The following is a 17,587-nucleotide window of genomic DNA, read 5'->3' as shown; positions in this document are numbered from 1 at the left end:
TACAAACTTTCCTCTACTGTTCTAACCCCAGATCATAATGCTGCCCATATACACTGATCCCCTAATGTAGCCATTTTCAACCACTGTGCCGTGGCACACTGGTGTGCCATGAGTGGTCCACAGGTGTGCCACAGGAATTTGGTGGAAGGTCATTTATTAATAGGGCCAATGGAAGATGTGAGCCCCCACTGGCAGCATGGTGTGCCTTGTCAATTGTCAAAAACCTGGTGGTGTGCCTTAACCATTTTAGTGCCTTGTCAGTGTGTCGTGAGATGAAAAAGGTTGAAAATCACTGCCCTAATGACCCCAGATACACTTTTCCCACTGTCCCTAATACTAACTATCTAATCCTCGGGCAGTGAATGAGAAAGAAGAAATATTTACCACAGATACTCAAGATACTCTCACAGATAAATCGAGGGCAAGTTTTGAGCCAAAAATCATGGAATTTTCTATGACCTTCAGATAAGATGGGGGGGAGAAGGTAAGGGGGTTAAACTTAGGGGGATGTCTGACAATAGTTTAGTCTGATTTTACCTGAGGCCAGATCCTGAAAAATAACCTATCATTAATTGTTACCTAAGACCTTTTATTCATTAACTTTTCAAATTCTTTTCATCACAACCGTTTTGTAAACACTATCAGAGTAAGTGCATTGTAAATAACATACCAGTAGAACCATTAATCAAATCCTTCTTTAAGGTGCCTGGTGTGTTAAGCCAGAGGTTCTCCATATAACTTATAATACACAATTGGGAGTGTGCAGTTCAATTCACAGCAGAGAGACAAGGAATGAACATGGGCAAGCACAGCTACACATAGTTGTAACTGATTTACTCAGAAGTAGACCCACTGCTTTCCATGAGTGCACTAAAAGTGCACTGAATTATAGCCTTGCAATTTGTTTCAAACGGAAACGTGGTTTACATCCTGGTGTTTCAAAAACCAGACCTCTGCCAAACATTTGCAAAGTGGATTGAGGCTGCAGAAGGGACTGCTAAACAGTGGCGTAGCTAATGATCATGTAGCCCAGTGCCAAGCTCAAAATGTTGTCCTGGAAGTGATGTCACAACCGGAAGTGACGTCACAGCGGGGGGGGGTTTAAAGTGGAAATTAGAGGAACCCACCGCCTCCCCCAGCAGCTTGCCACCTACTTGCTCTGCTGCCTCCCCCAAGTCAGTGGCATAGCTAGGGCATCTATCTGCTACCTAGGGTCAAAGAAGATTTGTAGACCCCCCCAGACAAAATCAAATTAATTAAGTAAATAAATAAAAAGTGTGTTCCTGATAGGTTCGAGACTCTGTGCTGGGATGAAGAGGGATGGTTATTCTCCCCTTGCTAAATATAAGAGGGGCACCACTCTTTTCAGTGCCTAGCATAGGAAAGTGCTAAAAAGTGCCTTTTACCCAGTTAGCAGGGGTAACTGTATTATGATACATGGAAATGAGAGCTGACTCATATTAACTCCTTATTGGTTTAATGCTATATCATGATAACATGTCATTGCAACATAACAATAACATAGTAATATGTCACTGGTTCTCAGAACAATCAGTCTCATAGCTGAGTTCTGAGTTAAGAAAATCCACTTTTTGTTCCATAAGGCAGTTGTGTTTTCATTTTCTGGCTAATTGGCCATAACTTTTGATAGAATACAGATATTTCAATGCAGTTTGTTTCATTGCATTCTGCATTAAATTACCTTTCCAATAATAATAATAATAATAATAATAATAATAATGATGATGATGATGATGATGATGATGATGATGACTCGGTATTTAAATACCGCCTTTCTGGTCATCGGATTACTCCTCTGACTTTATTCAAGGCCGTTTACGTAAGCAGACATTTCTAAATCCTTCAAGGGGATTTTTACAATCATAGAGGTTCTGTCTTTCAAGAACCAACATTTCAGAATGGATCTTCCTGGTTTGGTCTCACTTCTGGCCTCCAGTTCTCCCACACAGGCTGACAAGCAGCTCCATCTCTCACATGGAGGCAGCCAAGACGCTTCTTGCTCATACCAAGAGCAGGTGGAATCACTCAGCTGGGCTTGTCAGCTGCTTCAAGGTCTCGCCATTCTCAGTCGTTCAGGGAGCTGCCGGTGTCTTTAAACGGGCGACCTTCTGATGTTATCTTCGGGCTAATGGAGACTCTACCCTCTAGACCAGACCTCCTGCCTGGGTCTAGCATATAACATGATGATATTATTCATACATACCATGATTTTCACAAATTTTCATGGTCACTAGTGTCAAGCTCAGCTTGTTGTCCCCCTAAAGCTTGATGCCCAGTGCAACTTCTACCCCCTGCACCTCCTTAGCTATGCCACTGCTGCTAAAGAGATCGAGGCTTGTTTGATTTAAATGGAAGCCTTGAGCCCAGACTTCCTTTTTTCTTCCCTCAGGAGCAATGAAAAGGTTAACTTTGGCTACAGCTTGCCTTGAAGCCTGGTCGCCATGGAAATTGATTGCCTTGTCATTATCTCTGCTACTACAAGAACCCTGAACCCTGGGTGACCTCACAGATAAGGGGAGGAGATGATTTACACTTGATTTATTGGCAGAAATTTTTCACATTTTAGGCAGTATCTAGGTTTATGAAGAGGGTAGGGAAAGTTGTAACAGTAAACCCCATGCAGTGATGCTAATGTGGTGTCCATTGCATCCCGTGGGGAAGTTTCAGCCTTCAGAGGTCTCCTTGGGACAAGCCCCTGCTGGACCTGTGGGTCTAACTGGACCTGCACCAGCATTATAAAAAAGGGGGGAACTGGGCTGCAGGAGGGGGTGGATCTGGTGGTGATGGCCATGCCAGAGCCTCTCCCCTTTATCAAGTCTCCCCGCCCCTTTCTCTCCTCAGGCTTGCACCAGCTAAAGAGCTGGATCTCCTTGGACTTGCACCAGCTAAAGAGCTGGTGCAGGTCCAAGGAGATCCATTACAGAGCAGGAGGCTTACACAGAGAGAGTAAGGGGATTTAAATTCCCTTTCCCTTCTGAAGCCACCCAATCTGAGCTCCCCCTGCTGGTGCAGTGTGTTCCTTTTTGGCACAGCTGCACCAGTGGAGGGAGAAAGGAAGGATTGGGCTAGTAAGTATGCTTACCTCCAGTATTTCAACTTCAGAGCCAAGACTAGGAGAGAGTGACATTCCTGAGCCACCTAGTGAGTTCTTATATTATAGATAGATAGATAGATAGATAGATAGATAGATAGATAGATAGATAGATAGATAGATAGATAGATAGATAGATAGATAGATAGATGGATGGATGGATGGATGGATGGATGGATGGATGGATGGATGGATGGTGGGACTGGCACCTATGGATAAGGTTTACAAAAGGTGATTACAATGATCAGATGCATCTCATGATTTATTTATTTTTTAAATAAGGCTTTTTAGAACAAATTCTTCTGATGGATGGGTACTGCACTGCAATGCTTATAATGGCCTCAGTACTTCTACAAAATAAACAATCCTGTGGCCGTGCATAGATATTACAACTTGCACGAAGTCACGCCCTTGGCAGAGGCAGCATGAGTTGTAGACAGTCGGTAACTGCCATTCAGCACCAGGCCTCCAAAGGGGAGTGAAACTTATGAGAAGCCTTTGTTCCTACATTGTAATGCGAAGCCATTAAAACCCATAAGGCTCAAAACCAGTTGCTTCATGTTTGCTTCTTATCCCTGGTTTAGCCCTGAGGAGTTCATAACCTCTCTCAGGTTCTGTAAGAGGGGGTGGGGCAAACCACCATGCAGAAATGCTGAGAATGTTCACACATGGAAAAACCATGCTCTTCTTACTACACTTTCTACCCTACTGGAAATAGACATGGAGACAAAAGGTTATTTGCAACCATGTTCCAAGTAACCCCAGGGTTCCGTGGAAGCCTACCATGAATTCCGCCATGCAAAAATGAGTAATAAACTTCCCAGTGGGGGAGCTGGGGGAGCTTGCCCTCTATCTCTAATCCTCCCCTGGAATGCAGGGGAGTGTTCCTAGGGTTGTGGAACACATCCTAGGCTGGATGTGTTCCTAGGGTTCATTCGGTGCCCATGCACAGTCTTGGTAGGACCCAATGGAATGGTCTGGTGTCAACGTGAATAAAGAACATTCCCTAGATCAATGGTTTTCAAACTTTTAGCACTGGGACCCACTTTTTAGAATGAGAATCTGTCACGACCCACCAAAAGTGATGTCATGACCAGAAGTGACATCATCAAGCAGGAAAATTTTTTTACTATCCTAGGCTGGAATCCTACTCACACTTACCCAGGAGTCAGTCACATTTACTATGATTGTTACACGCATATACATAGTAGCCTGTTCAAAGTACAGATCTGTAACATTTCCCCAAATACAGTCACATACCATGGTGGCATCAAGTCTAATATATGAAAAATATAGTATTGAAATGAATGGGGACCCACCTGAAATTGGCTCGCAACCCACCTAGTTGGTCCCGACTCACAGTTTGAGAAACACTGCCCTAGAGTGTTCCACTGAATCCTCTGCAACATAAAAGGGTCTGGGGACAAATGAACATGGCAGACAAGTTGACATGGAAAGGAATCCCTGATGGCCAGAAGGCTCCTGGCTTTAGAGAACTAAGAAGTGCATATATTTGGGCAAAGTTTGGGTTGAATACAGGTTTCATGTTAAGGGCAGGAGTATCAGAAAGACACTTTAATGAAGGCGTTAGTTACTCTCTATGATGTGGTTTGCACATGGTACTTTGCCAAAAACCCTAATCTATGGGAACTTTGAGACTGCTTCTCTGTCCCATCTCGCCCGTTCCATGAATGGCCTGTCAAATATGGCCAGATGATCAGGGTTTTATTCCCAGTGTGATATTTTCCATTTATTCCGGTTGTGGGGTGGGGGTGGAGATGAACTTCACAGAACATGTGCTTAGATGCTGTATACCTTCCCTTAGTGATAGGCACACTCTACCAAACCCACTGTGAAATTAAACCAGAGATAAAACAGATTAATTTCTGGGAGGTTCCATAAATTCATCCAGACTCTGCTTTGGGTCTGGATCATGTCCCTATGTCCTGGCATGAAAGAATGGCATCATTATCAGGCACCAGGTGCTACAATGTCAAAATCAGGATCTTTAAAAAAAGTTTTCTGTTTTGGATGATACCAGCATTTCCACCTTCACTGAGCAAGGCTAAAAATACAGGTAATGGCATCCATATGAAAGAAAAACGGATTGTTCTAGGATCACATGGATGCTTTGAAACTCAGAGTTATATACTGGGTAACAATCTTGCACTGCAACTAACCTCAAAAGCTATAAACTGATAATAATTACTGTTCATTACACAGTCATAATTAAAGTTCATTAATGTTAATTGCACATTTTCAAGATGTGAAAGAATACGTGACCTCCAAGAGGCATTGTTGTTACTGCTGAACAATGTACAGCTTCAAAAAAGACACTTACCTGTGTGTGTCCTCCGGTGAGCCTTCAGGTGGGAGCTTTTCGTATATACCTTGTTACATCCTTCAAAATCACACCTGTGGATGCGTCGCTTTCTAGAGTCAGGTGATTCGGATCTTCTCTGGCGTCTTGTGCTCTCAATGCTAAATGGTGAAATTGAACTGTGAAGCAGAAGGGAAGTCAGGAGTTAGTCTGTTTAAGCCACATATTAGCCCTTGGCTACAGGAAAAAGTTTAATTCAGCAATGGCAAGATTCATAATTATTTTTTTTAATGAAGATCACAGAAAAAGGAATTGACTGAAAGAGTGACCAAATCTTGGTCTTTAAATGAACTAAAAAAAGAAAATCCTTTCCCCCAGCAAATTTAACATCAAGTTCAAATAGAAAAGACACTCCCTGGAGCAGGCCTTCACAACTAATGATCCACCAAACCAAGTTCAGATCACCTTTGGTGGCCACAGGTGTACCCTGGTGCACTTTACCGCATGGACAGCCCTACTAACAGTGATATTCCTGGACACAGTTCAACAGCCTTATAGTTTTATTCTAATCAGATTTGTCATTTTTTCTGCCCTGTTACTGCTCTTTTGCTTTCCCTTCCTGAGTGATTTCTATCTTGACCAAAGTATCTTAAACATATTTAAGATAACCTCTGTGTCCTTGGCTTTTCCCCCTCTACTTTAGATAGCCTAATAGTACATATGGAGAATGTAACAGTACATGATACCCTGCAATTTCTTTTATAGTGGTTATTATTACCTCCAAGGTTTTATATTACATAGTCCTACCACATGCTGGTGCTCTTTGTATGACATTCCTGCTACTTCCAGAAAAAGGTGAATAATCCTTGGTATGCAATTTCAATGAACAAAGCTGCAACACTTGAACAAACATCCAGCAAGTTCAACTCTATTAATTTTGAAACAGAATTAAGCCAAAAGGAGCTCAATGTTCACAACTACTATAAATGCAAAAATATGTTGTTGTTCTCTTTGATTGGGGATTTCATAATTTAACTGTGTTCAAGTGAGTGCCACTTAACAACCAAAATATGTTCTCTGATCCCTGTTGTTATGCGATTAGGTTGTTAAGCGAACGTTCAGCTGAATATAGTGCCTTTGGCTGCAATCCAAACCTCACTTTCCTGGGAGTAAGTCCAATTGAACACAATAGGACTTACTTCTGAGTAGACCTGGTTAGAATTGTGTCCTTTGTTGTGTAAATAGACACTCCTTGCCAGACACTAGCTGGAAGCACAGGCTACTGGAGATAGGTTGCCTCTTGCCTCATTAAGAGTCTCTTTGTTGTGCTTTGACCACCATCATATATGTGGTCCATTGTTAAGCAGAAGGTCATTAAGCGGCGCATGCCTGTACTTTGTACTACTAATAAACAAGCAGAACAGGACAACAGCTATATCTAGCTATAACTCAATAAAATGCTTAAAGTGATTAACAGAGAAATTCTATGTTTACACCTGAGTTTTCACAAGTTTGTTGTTCCCCAACTTTAGATACTCGGAGCATAGCTTGTTTCAGACCGAGAAGTTCACTCAATGGGTAAATGTTGCCTTTCAACAGAAGGACAGCTCCCTTTTACCCAGTTAGCTGGGAATTATGGATGAACTGTGCTCACTAGGCAAGAGCGATGTTTCTGGGATTCCCCCACATCTGCCAACTATAGCCCAGGTTGTATTCTTGGGATGATGTCACTGCCCAAAAGTTAGTGGCAAAGCGGGTGATGAAATGAATGCTTGCATGAGCCTAACCTGCTTTGATAGAAATTGAACTGTAGATCCATCCAACATGATGGCTTATTTTTCATTCTCTCTCCTATCACCCTTTGGGAAACATCATCCTCAAAAACAAATAGAGACTGTCTTTGTACTTAACTGAAGAGGTACATGATTCAACCACTAGGTGGTGCTAGAGCTCTTCAGAATGAAACCTCCAGATTTTAAAGACAACAAACAGGCCAGTAAGATCAATGTTATTGCTCCCTTTTGGTCAACAGTATTAGCTTTCCTTTCAAGTGGTTTTACTTTGCTGTACAGCCTTTGAAAATCTTTGGATTTAGTCTAATTTGTCCAACATGGCTGACACACACACACACACACACACACACACACACACACACACGGTATGTAAATAGTGGCAATCACCCAAACCATGCATGTGTATACAGATAGCTATAGTTTACTACCTATTATTACTTAAGAATTGTTTTGTAATTGTTGATTATACATGAGGTGGTGGATTCTCCCTCACTGGAAATCTTCAAGCGGAGGCTTGACAAGCACCTGGAGAATTTCCTGCTACAGGCAGGGGGTTGAACTAGATGACCTTTTAGGTCACTTCCAATATTTTTCTATGATTCTATATGATTTATATGGAATAAATAAAAAATTAATTATATGTGAACCAAAGCTGTGGGAAGGGTTTACATATATTATTTCAGGTTGGGGATATTAAATGGCATGCCTTTTCTCTTCCACATCATTCAACTGTAATATAGTAACACATTTTCTATTTCTTTTGTTTTAAACAAAATAATTTAAAAGAGGCTACAGATAACTTGTAGGCTTTACATAAGTTGGAGCAGAGGTGTGAACCTCAGATTCATGTGCACCCCAGTGCCTCATCAACCTTGAGCATGAATATTTTACAGCCCAATCGTATGCATGTCTATTCAGAAGTAAGTCTTCCTGAGTTCAGTTGGACCTACTCCCAGCTATGCATGCATAGAATTGCAGCCTTAGTTACAGTTATTCCTCACTGTGATTCAACAATATATCTGCCCATGTTGACATCTCATTATTGAATAACCTATGACTCTGCAGAGGAAAGCGAATGGGCTTACATCATATTAGTAGTGGTACTTGAGGAAAAAAAAATCATAGGCAGAAATTTATCACTGCAATTGTAACAAGATCCTGGGTACTATATTCACAGAGCATCATATTTATTGATTTTGATATACTGGGTAATATACACCGTCTGGTAGAAATTTTCACTGATATATGTGCCAAAGTTGCATGGGATTGAAATAAAAGCCAGCTCTTCAGGCACAACAGACATACATCCAAGGTTATAAATTCTCCAAGCTAAGGTTAAACAATTTATTATCGCCCCTGGTTTGCCTCCAAGTTCACAGAACCATAGAACTACAGAGCTGGAAGGGACGTCATCCGTCTTCTTGTCCAAGCTCCCTGCAGTGAAGCAGGAATGGAACCACAGTCTTGGTTCAATAATTCCATCTCTTGCAGTGCAGCAGGGGGATGGAATCATAAAGCTGGGAGATAAATCAAAGGCTGTACAGTCCACCCCAGGCAAAGGCAGAATTTCCTGCCCCTAAGACATTTCCTAATAGAAGTTACCCCGTCTCTTCTTAAAAATCCCACAGGCAACAGTTTTCACCAAGTGCACACCATTCATAACAGATTAATTGATACTGCAAGGCTATAATTGTTCAGATAGTAGTCGTAGCTACAAGCAAGACAAGACTAAAGTGCAAGAGAAACCTGTTAGGCAATAAAAAAGGAAATCCAAATGAGCCACCTGCAACAGAGGGGAAGTTGAATAAGGTTGAAAAATAGCCTGGATGTCGGTAGCAATTAAGAATTGCCCCCAGGCAACAAAGGTGTAGGAACACTGGCACTGTTTTCCGTTTAATTTTAAGCGACAAACAATTAATGCAGCAGGACCTATGAGTACTATGTAAAAACCATTTCTGTACTCAGGACACTACCAGAGACCAAAACATGTATACATTATGCAGACTAAACCAATCTACATAATCTCTTTTGTTCTGCATGATTTATTTTCCTTTTTGTACTAATGAGCAAGGCACAAAATTACACAATGCTGGGAAGACGGACTCACCTGACCCAATCAGCTTCCAGCATTCAAATACAAGGCCCTTGGAATTCTGGTATAAGAATGTCTGTTCTACCACCATTTAGGGTGGTTCAATGAAATCTGTAGGACAAACCTTTCTGAATGTCATGATAACACTTTCATATGCTTAATTTGCAGTAGGGACTTGCTTTATTAAACCGCCTAGGAATAATGAGTTAACAGGTCATAAATACTTTATGCTCTTTTATGACACAATTAGGGATGTGTGAACTAGAGAGGACCACCTTCCTTGGCTGGCTTTCTTACTAGACAACGAAGGAACCTGTCTGGATTTAATGTGAAGCCACCTTAAAGGGGCATAATTTCAATAAATTTAGTTGCAATAACAAGTTCAGAATTTGTTATTAGAACTAAGAGAATCAAAAGCATTGGTTAGCATAAGAACTAGAACAAATCTGGAACACAAAAATTGAAATTCAGCACTTAATATGCCAGTAATTAGATCCCATTTTCTCCTCTTTGTATACTATGAGTGTGATATGCTTAATGCAGAAGAATCCGCACTGTAAGATTTTGCACTTTGAAACATTCTGCTGCTGTCTGGCTTCAGCTATAATTAAGAACATAAGCTAGAAGTGTGTATAGTATATTATTCTGCCACAGGGAAAAGCATATTAGTTCTTCTAGAGGGAATGAAATCTTTTTCAAATCAAACTTTCCCAAATCTACACTGCAGGGCCCATAGATTTTATGCTTTTTGTAAGAGATGTCTCCCAAAGGACAGGAAGACACATTTCTTCTTTATTCTCTAGAACCTTTGCTTTCTTAATTTTTGGAATTACAGTTTGCCCAGACCAAAGAACTGTGTGCAGGGCACTCACAAAATGAGGCTTTCCTGATACCTTTTCCACTGCAGCCCACTGTACCCCTGAGTGTTAGGGGACTCTCTCAAATGCCAAGGAATCTGGTATGGGGGAGGGAACTGCAGCTAGGGGAGAGCAACCATGAGGCATCAGTGATCCCTACTTCCTGTGTGCAGACATGCCTTCCAGGCGCATAAGGGGCACTTGGATCTAAGCTAATATGACCTCTGTGAACTGACATAATATATAAACATTTATTCTATCAAATACAGATACAGTATGCATACAGAGCATAGTTACAAGAAAATCTAGGTAATGCCTGTGTGGGGGAGGGAGGGAGGGGGGGGAGAGAGAGAGAGAGATTTGGGTAGTGAGAAAGCTATTTAAGAAGGAGAGCATGATCTTCCTCCCACCCAATGTTTTAAAATTCATTTAATGGCCCAAGTACTTCTAAATACAGTACCTCATTTTAAATCTCATCTGAACCTATGGAACATTCTGCACAAATATATGCATTCTTACACAGGGTCGCTACTCACATTAAATACAAAGTATGACTGTCACTGTAGTGTGGGTTGGCTCCTTCCCAAAATTTAAAGGTAATGTCTTGGACTACATGGAAAGAACACACATGCTGCTATTGCCCCATTTATTTTGATGCTGGTATAGGGATGAATTACAGCATTTGTTTTTCCCCACTCAAGACAGGTCAGAAATGGTAAAGGAAAACCAATGGCCTAATCCTCTCCCACTGGCACTGAATACCTTAAAGCAGTCAGTGTCAGTTGTAAAAGGCACTCTGGCAGCACAGAAAGCCATTTGCTTCAGGACTGCCAGCAGGAAGGCCAGACCCTTCCCGCATGCTCTGGAGCAGCATGAAGACAAAAATGACAAAGGTAGGTTGGTGGGGGAGGTGGCAGGGGTCAAGGGAGGGTGGAACAGGGCAGGGCAGGGTGGAACAGGGTGACGACAGAGGCGGGAATAGGTGGATCGAGTCCAGGAATGGGGCAGGTTCAGCAGCAGCAGTGGTTGCTGAATCCTAACCTACTTCCCAGACCCAATCCTGCAGTGTGAGTCGATATGGACCTGCGCCAGCTAATCTGCTACTGCAGGTCTGAACAGAACCCCATTCTGGAGATCTGTTCCTATTTTAGAAACTTCATTCGCTGTAAGTCAAAAAAATTAGCATGGCGTTCATAATTTTTATGTGTGTGAAGGCAGAATTGTGTGCATGAGTCCAATTCTGGTAGCCTTTCTGCCACTTTTCAAAAATAGGGTTTCTAAAAAAGAAGCCTCTGTAAGTGGCAAAGAACTATATCAAGGATGCTTTCAAAAACAACCCAAACAAAAAAACCCAGAATTTAATGCTACTTTAATGCTTAGTGTAATTTAGGGCACAATCCTAACCCACTTTCCAGCACTGACATAAGGGCAATGCAGCTCCATGGTAAGGAAACAAACACTCCCTTACTTTGAAGAGGCCTCTGTGAGTGCCCCACAACTGCAGGATGCAGTACACGTCCCATTGGCCAGTGCTGGGAAGTGGCTGGGATTTGGGCCTTAATTTGTCATGCATATTCTGAAAATTGTTGGAAAGTAAGAGGCTATAATGACCAACAGGTTCTCAGGCAATAATGACCAGAAAAGTTTTCCAACTTTCAGTCCTAAAATATTCAAGACTGTGCTGTGATTGAGCTGGAAGCCCTTTGGGGTGTTCTACTCCTTTTGTTGCTCCATAGATGCAGTGAAGGATCAAACTGTCCATCATTTTTCAGATTAAAAAGTGACTTACACAAACTTGCATTTGAAAATGTGATGCACCATATTCATGCAAAAAGAAATTAAAATAAGGGCAAGAGATACTATTCGGTTGTCCATACTACATCTGGACTGTAGATGGCATCACAGTCCTCAGTTTGCCTAGCCACAATCTAGTCTTTGCCCTTTGTTCTTCTTTCTGAACATAATTCCACACTTCCTTCTTTCTCAACATACAGACTTCACTGACCTGCACAGGGGGGTGGGGGAATTACTGTAGAGCTTTGTGGCTGCTAGAAATCAGGATATTCCTGCACAACGGGTCTAAAATAAGTGTGAATTAAAAGCAAGGGGAGGAAAGGAAGGTGAAGGGAATTTTTTCTATTTTTCTTTCCCTTTTACTATCCGTTCATATTACATATTCTTGATTTCTTCAGGAAAATGATCCCTCCCCTTTGCCATAATGGCTCTGGAAAAGGTCAGCAAAGGATTAAAAAAATAAGAGTGGAGGACAAAAATAAAAGGGCATCTCCTTCAGCAAGAACCTGATGTTAAGATACTGGGTCCAAGCTGAAATGAAACGGCACATCCAGTAGATGCAGAAAAATGAACATTGGGTCAAAGTTACAAGGGGATAATAATTCCCAGATGGCAAAGAACTACCATAACCCCTGGCCTGCTTTCTTGGAAAGGATCTGTGTGAGTTCTAAGCAGGGTCACTTGGAAAAAAACTTGGAGCATTCCAGGATGGAATGCTGAATGTTAAAATGCTGGAAGGAGAGTGTAGGCTTGAGAGTGAAACTGAATCAAAATCAAAATCTAGTGGCAAAAGCCTGAAGGAAATTTTGAAGAGGAAGGCAGCAAGGTGAAGGTCAGAGAACTGGACAGCCAGGATCTGCCAGGCCTTCAGAACTGTCTGAAATCTACTCCTAGAAAGCTTTGAGGTACTGAGGAACCTGCATGCCAATATTTGCCAGACATCTGAATGGGTTATTTTAAAAAAACGCATCCCAAATGATCAGAAGAGGCCATGAAAGCTCCAGCAACTTTCCTTGAGGCCATGATAGTTGCTTACTAGTAGTGTTCCTAGCTCCATGTTATGTCCATTTCCAGGGTGCTGCCCCCACTCTGGCTCAAACAGGTGTCAAGCGGGACCCCTGAGGGTATGCAAGCCTTTCCCATTGGTTGGAGACATGAAGAGCTGAGAACGGTAGTTTAATTGGGTCAAGGATTTAACATTCATGGGTGCCTATTACACTGCAGGTCCCTTTAAGTCCCATCAGCAAGAGTGCTGCGTCCATCATCCCACAGGTATGCACAATGAAGTTCAGTTGTGGCTGCTGGAGTTGTCCTGCTGGGTATTGGCAGATGAGGTGCAGGTGAGCTACAGGGGTGGTGGCATGCTTGATCTGTGGTACCCATGCAGAAGGCACTGGGTTGCAGTCTGCCCTCCCTGCCCTCCCAGGCAGGGTTGGTGAAGCCCAGGTTACTCCCAGGCTTGGAATTTCCCCAACAAGGGGGGTGAGGTTTGTTGCCCCATAGCTCTGCCAGTCCCAAGGTCCAGGGCTTCAGGAGTGGTGTCCTCTGGTAAGGATCTCCTCTGAGACCCTTTCAGGGATGGGTCCAGGCCAAGGTAAGATGTAGAGAGATCCAGAGGCCCCCAGGGTCACAGCTGAGGCACTGCAGCTGCTCTCAGCTTGGCAACCGCTTGCCTTGGCCACCCAGCTCCTTATTAAGCCTGCAGTCAGACTGGGAGGGCCCCCCTTCCAATTACCCAAATCTCATAAGATCTTGGTTGAACTGGGCTGCCAAGAGAGGCAGCCTGGCCAAGCCATGGCTCCTGCTTGGCCACCCACTGTCTTTGCAGGCCAGTCAGGCACTGCTGTGCAAGCAAACCCACCCAGCTGGATTGCCATCTCTGCCCATCTCTCCCATGGCCCATGCCTATTGGTTGCCCAGAAAAACTTTTGCATGTAAAATGTTGTATTGCTGAGTCATTCAGAGAAAGATCTCTGAATGACTCAGCAATACATTTTACATACATTGTTTATATTTACAGTTTATATTCAGTTTAGTAGCCACGTAAACTGGCTTATCCATATAAATCTGTATTGCGTTCTGTCTATTCTTTCCAGATTATTCTTCCAGTACCATCACAACCCCTGAACAACAATAGGAGGGGGGAAAAAATCTTGCCTCTCAAATCCAACAGGGCCTTCTGTCAGGAGTAGGATGAGGAGGTAAGAACTGAAAACTATAAAAAATGAGACCACCCAGTAGTTACTCAGTTGTTGTCCTACCAACTCTATGGTATAAGAATCACATTGATTATACAATATAAGCTATTCAGCAACAGAAGACCCACACTGCACTATAGCAGACAATGACATGTAATATAAATGGAACTTGCTGTCAAAAGTGGGTGGGGCAAGACCTACTCTCTTTCACAAAATCAGCCCTATTCAACACTGCATAGCATGACCACAAACACCATACAATGTGTGTACACAAGTGGGAAGGGGGACCACAGCTGTCTGCTCTAGTTAAGCATTAGTTGTAGCCAGTGCTTTTTTTGTAAAAGAAAAGGTGCAGGAACTCACAACTTGTTAATCTTTTATTTATTTATTTATTTTTAAACCATTTTTTATTGGAGAAATAAAATCTTTTTTTGTGCTTCCCCCTAAAGATGAACTTACTTCTGAGTAGACATGCATAGGATTGGGCTGTCAATCTCCACATCCCCTTCCCCCTAGCTATTTTTTCTACACTTGGGGAAAAATACTGTACAGGTGCACTTGTAGCGTGTAGTATGTAGTGTGGCACTACTTGGAGGAGAGGAAGCAGTGAATGGATTCTGGAAAATGGCTTACATGAGTTCCATGTAATAAAATTACTCTAAGCAACTGTGGGAGTAAGAACAAAAAAGGAATTCTTACACGAGAGGGCTCCTTAGGTGCACATAGAAACAGCTACGTTTGCAAACAAGCGATTAAATATGGTTTAATTCAGGTATCAGAATACTCTGTGTCTTTGGGAAGGCGCTTGGCATGCAATTGTATGTTCTCTGCTGCCCTGAGCAGCTGCTGTGCATTGCTGGAGAGGAGCTGCAAATGCTGGCTAGCGGAGGGCATGCTTGTGGGGGAAGGACGAGGAGGATCTCTGGCAAGGCTGGACAGCACGTTGTACACACGTAGAATCCCTTTTCACCTGCCCTTAGCATGTGAAAACGGGTGCAGATATATATCTCTGCCAGGATTAAGAGCCCAATCCTAGGTATGTCTACTCTGAAGTAAGTCTCGTTCTAGTCATGGAGCTTACTCCCAGGAAAGTGCCTAGGATTGCAGCCTAAGAGCCCAATCCTATGCATGTCTACTCAGAAGTCCACTTTAGTGAATGCGGCTTACTGTGGATAGGATGGCAGCCTCAGGGCCCAATGCTGTGCCTGTCTACTCAGAAGTCAGTCATAAGAACATAAGAACAGCCCCACTGGATCAGGCCATAGGCCCATCTAGTCCTATTAGAGTCAATAGGGCTTCCTCCCAGGAAAGTGTGGAGAGGACTGCAGCCTCAGAGCCAAAGCCTATGGCTGTCTCCTCAGAAGTCAGTCCCATTAGAGGCAGTGGGGCTTCCTCCCAGGAAAGTGTGGAGAGGACTGCAGCCTCAGAGCCCCTCCTCTGCCTGTCTCCTCAGTAGTCAGTCCCACTAAAGGCAGTGGGGCTTCCTCCCAGGAGGGTGTGGAAAGGACTGCAGCCTCAGAGCCCTTCCTCTGCCTGTCTACTCAGGCTGCAAGGCTATGACACTTTACCGGGAGTAAGCCCCATTGAACACAATGGAACTTACTTCTGAGTAGACATGCATAGGCTTGGGCTCTCAGGCTGCAAGGCTATGCACCCTTTCCCAGGAGCAAGCCCCATTGAGCACAGACTTACTTCTGAGTAGACACGCCTAGGCTCGTGCTGCAGATTGGCACGGGGGCTGCACCAGCCAGCTTACTTCCCCTCCTCCTCCGCCAAGCCAGTACCTGGGCGTTCCATGGGTGCCGCAGCCCGTCTCCCTGGCTGGCTGGCTGGCTGGCTGGCTGGCCATCCTCCTCCTCAGCATCGGTGCGTGTCCCCCGCGCCCTCCACCGGCTTGGAAGCTGTGCAGGGAAGCGGAGCGCGGGTGGAGGGGAGGCGGGCTGGGCTCAGGTGAGAGCTTGGGGATGGGGCAGGAGGGGGTCGTTGTGCGGTCAGGCAAGGGCCAGGTGCCCGTCCCCCCTGCACCCCCCAGCACCTACCCAGCGAATGCCTCTGTTTTGCTCCTCCCCCGGAATGCCTCTGAAGAGGAGGGGCCCCTGCAAAAAGGTGCCGGAACTCCGTCCCCCCGCGTTCCATTAGAAAAAAAGCGCTGGTTGTAGCTCTTGTTAGGCAGCATGCAATCATCTTTCACAATGGAGTGGTAGCCTATTAGCACCTAGTCATGTATGCTGCTTCTTTCTCACATGTAAATACATCACCAGGAAGAAGCCTAAGCCAGGACTACTAAAGAACAACTTCATCAGGGAAGCATCTTCCTGTGTCCCAGATGTGTCACCCATGACTGACTTACTCCTCCAGCAAATATGGTATTGAGGCATGATCAAAACCTCATGGAGGAGAGAAAAGGACAGATTAAATTAAGAAAGAACAGAAGGGAGTTGCAAGGGGACAGATGGTATAATGAACAAGGACTGGTTTTGCTTGCGATCTGACCTTCCCCATCTCTACCATACAAAGGTTTGGGAACAGAATTGCAATGCTGGTGATTTCAAATTGATTTTGGAGTACAGATAAAATATACATTTTAAACATGTTAGATATCAGAACAGGCCTGCACAGAGTCAGCCTACCTGAACCCAACCACTTCCCTACCTATGGTGCAACCATCAGAGGGTCAATAAACTTCCTGGTTTTTCTGCAATAACAGATTGTTCAAGCAATAGAAAAGCCACACTGTATAGATGGTGGGTCATAAGTTCTGCAGGTTTGATTCTATAACAGACTTCGCACATAATCACCAATACATTTACTGAAGATGAGGAGTGTGTGTGATGTAGAATTATGCTTCTAGACCTGCCTCTAAATGCCAACATGCCCACTGGGCAAATCTCTCACCTACCACATGTTTAGCTTTCATGAGAACTGTTCAGCTTTCATGAGAATGTAAGAAGAGCCCCACTGGATCAGGCCAAGACCCATCTAGTCCAGTTTCCTGTATCTCATAGTGGCCCACCAGATGCCTCAGAGAGCACACAAGATAAGAGACCTGCATCCTGGTGCTCTCCCTTGCATATGGCATGGGAGAAATGGATCCCATCCACATAGTCCATTGGAGTAGGAACCCTGGAGCCTAGTGCAGGACCAGAAAGTGTAAACGTCTTGGGGAGAAAAGGACTTGTGTAGTACATTCACAGAAGCAAAATAGTTATGGAGTATTGGGAAAAACCTTAACAGAAGCTTGAGATGTTGTTTTTCACCATGGCCTTATAGCATATGCATATTATATTTAAACAAATGATGTTCAAATTCCAACGATGTAACAGCTGTTAACTGTTACAAACATTATTCATAGATACTTCTTCAGTTCAGAGATTGAACAATAACAGGGAGAATTTAAAATGAAAACTTCCTGGAAGAGGAA

The 17,587-nt window shown here is 43.5% G+C and overlaps 1 protein-coding gene across 1 annotated transcript in view; it reads right to left on the bottom strand.

Moving 5' to 3' along the window:
* Positions 1-17,587, bottom strand: part of KLF12 (KLF transcription factor 12) — a 270,025-nt gene that overhangs the window by 28,666 nt on the left and 223,772 nt on the right. The window contains exon 6 of the mRNA XM_066619600.1: positions 5,454-5,611. Within this exon, the coding sequence (XP_066475697.1) occupies positions 5,454-5,611 (158 nt within the window). The remainder of the gene's footprint in view (positions 1-5,453; positions 5,612-17,587) is intronic.

Source organism: Tiliqua scincoides, chromosome 3 (genome assembly GCF_035046505.1).
Source record: "Tiliqua scincoides isolate rTilSci1 chromosome 3, rTilSci1.hap2, whole genome shotgun sequence".
Taxonomy (NCBI): Eukaryota; Metazoa; Chordata; class Lepidosauria; order Squamata; family Scincidae; genus Tiliqua; species Tiliqua scincoides.
Note: the sequence above shows the minus strand (reverse complement) of the source record. Positions and strands in the feature narration are given on the sequence as shown.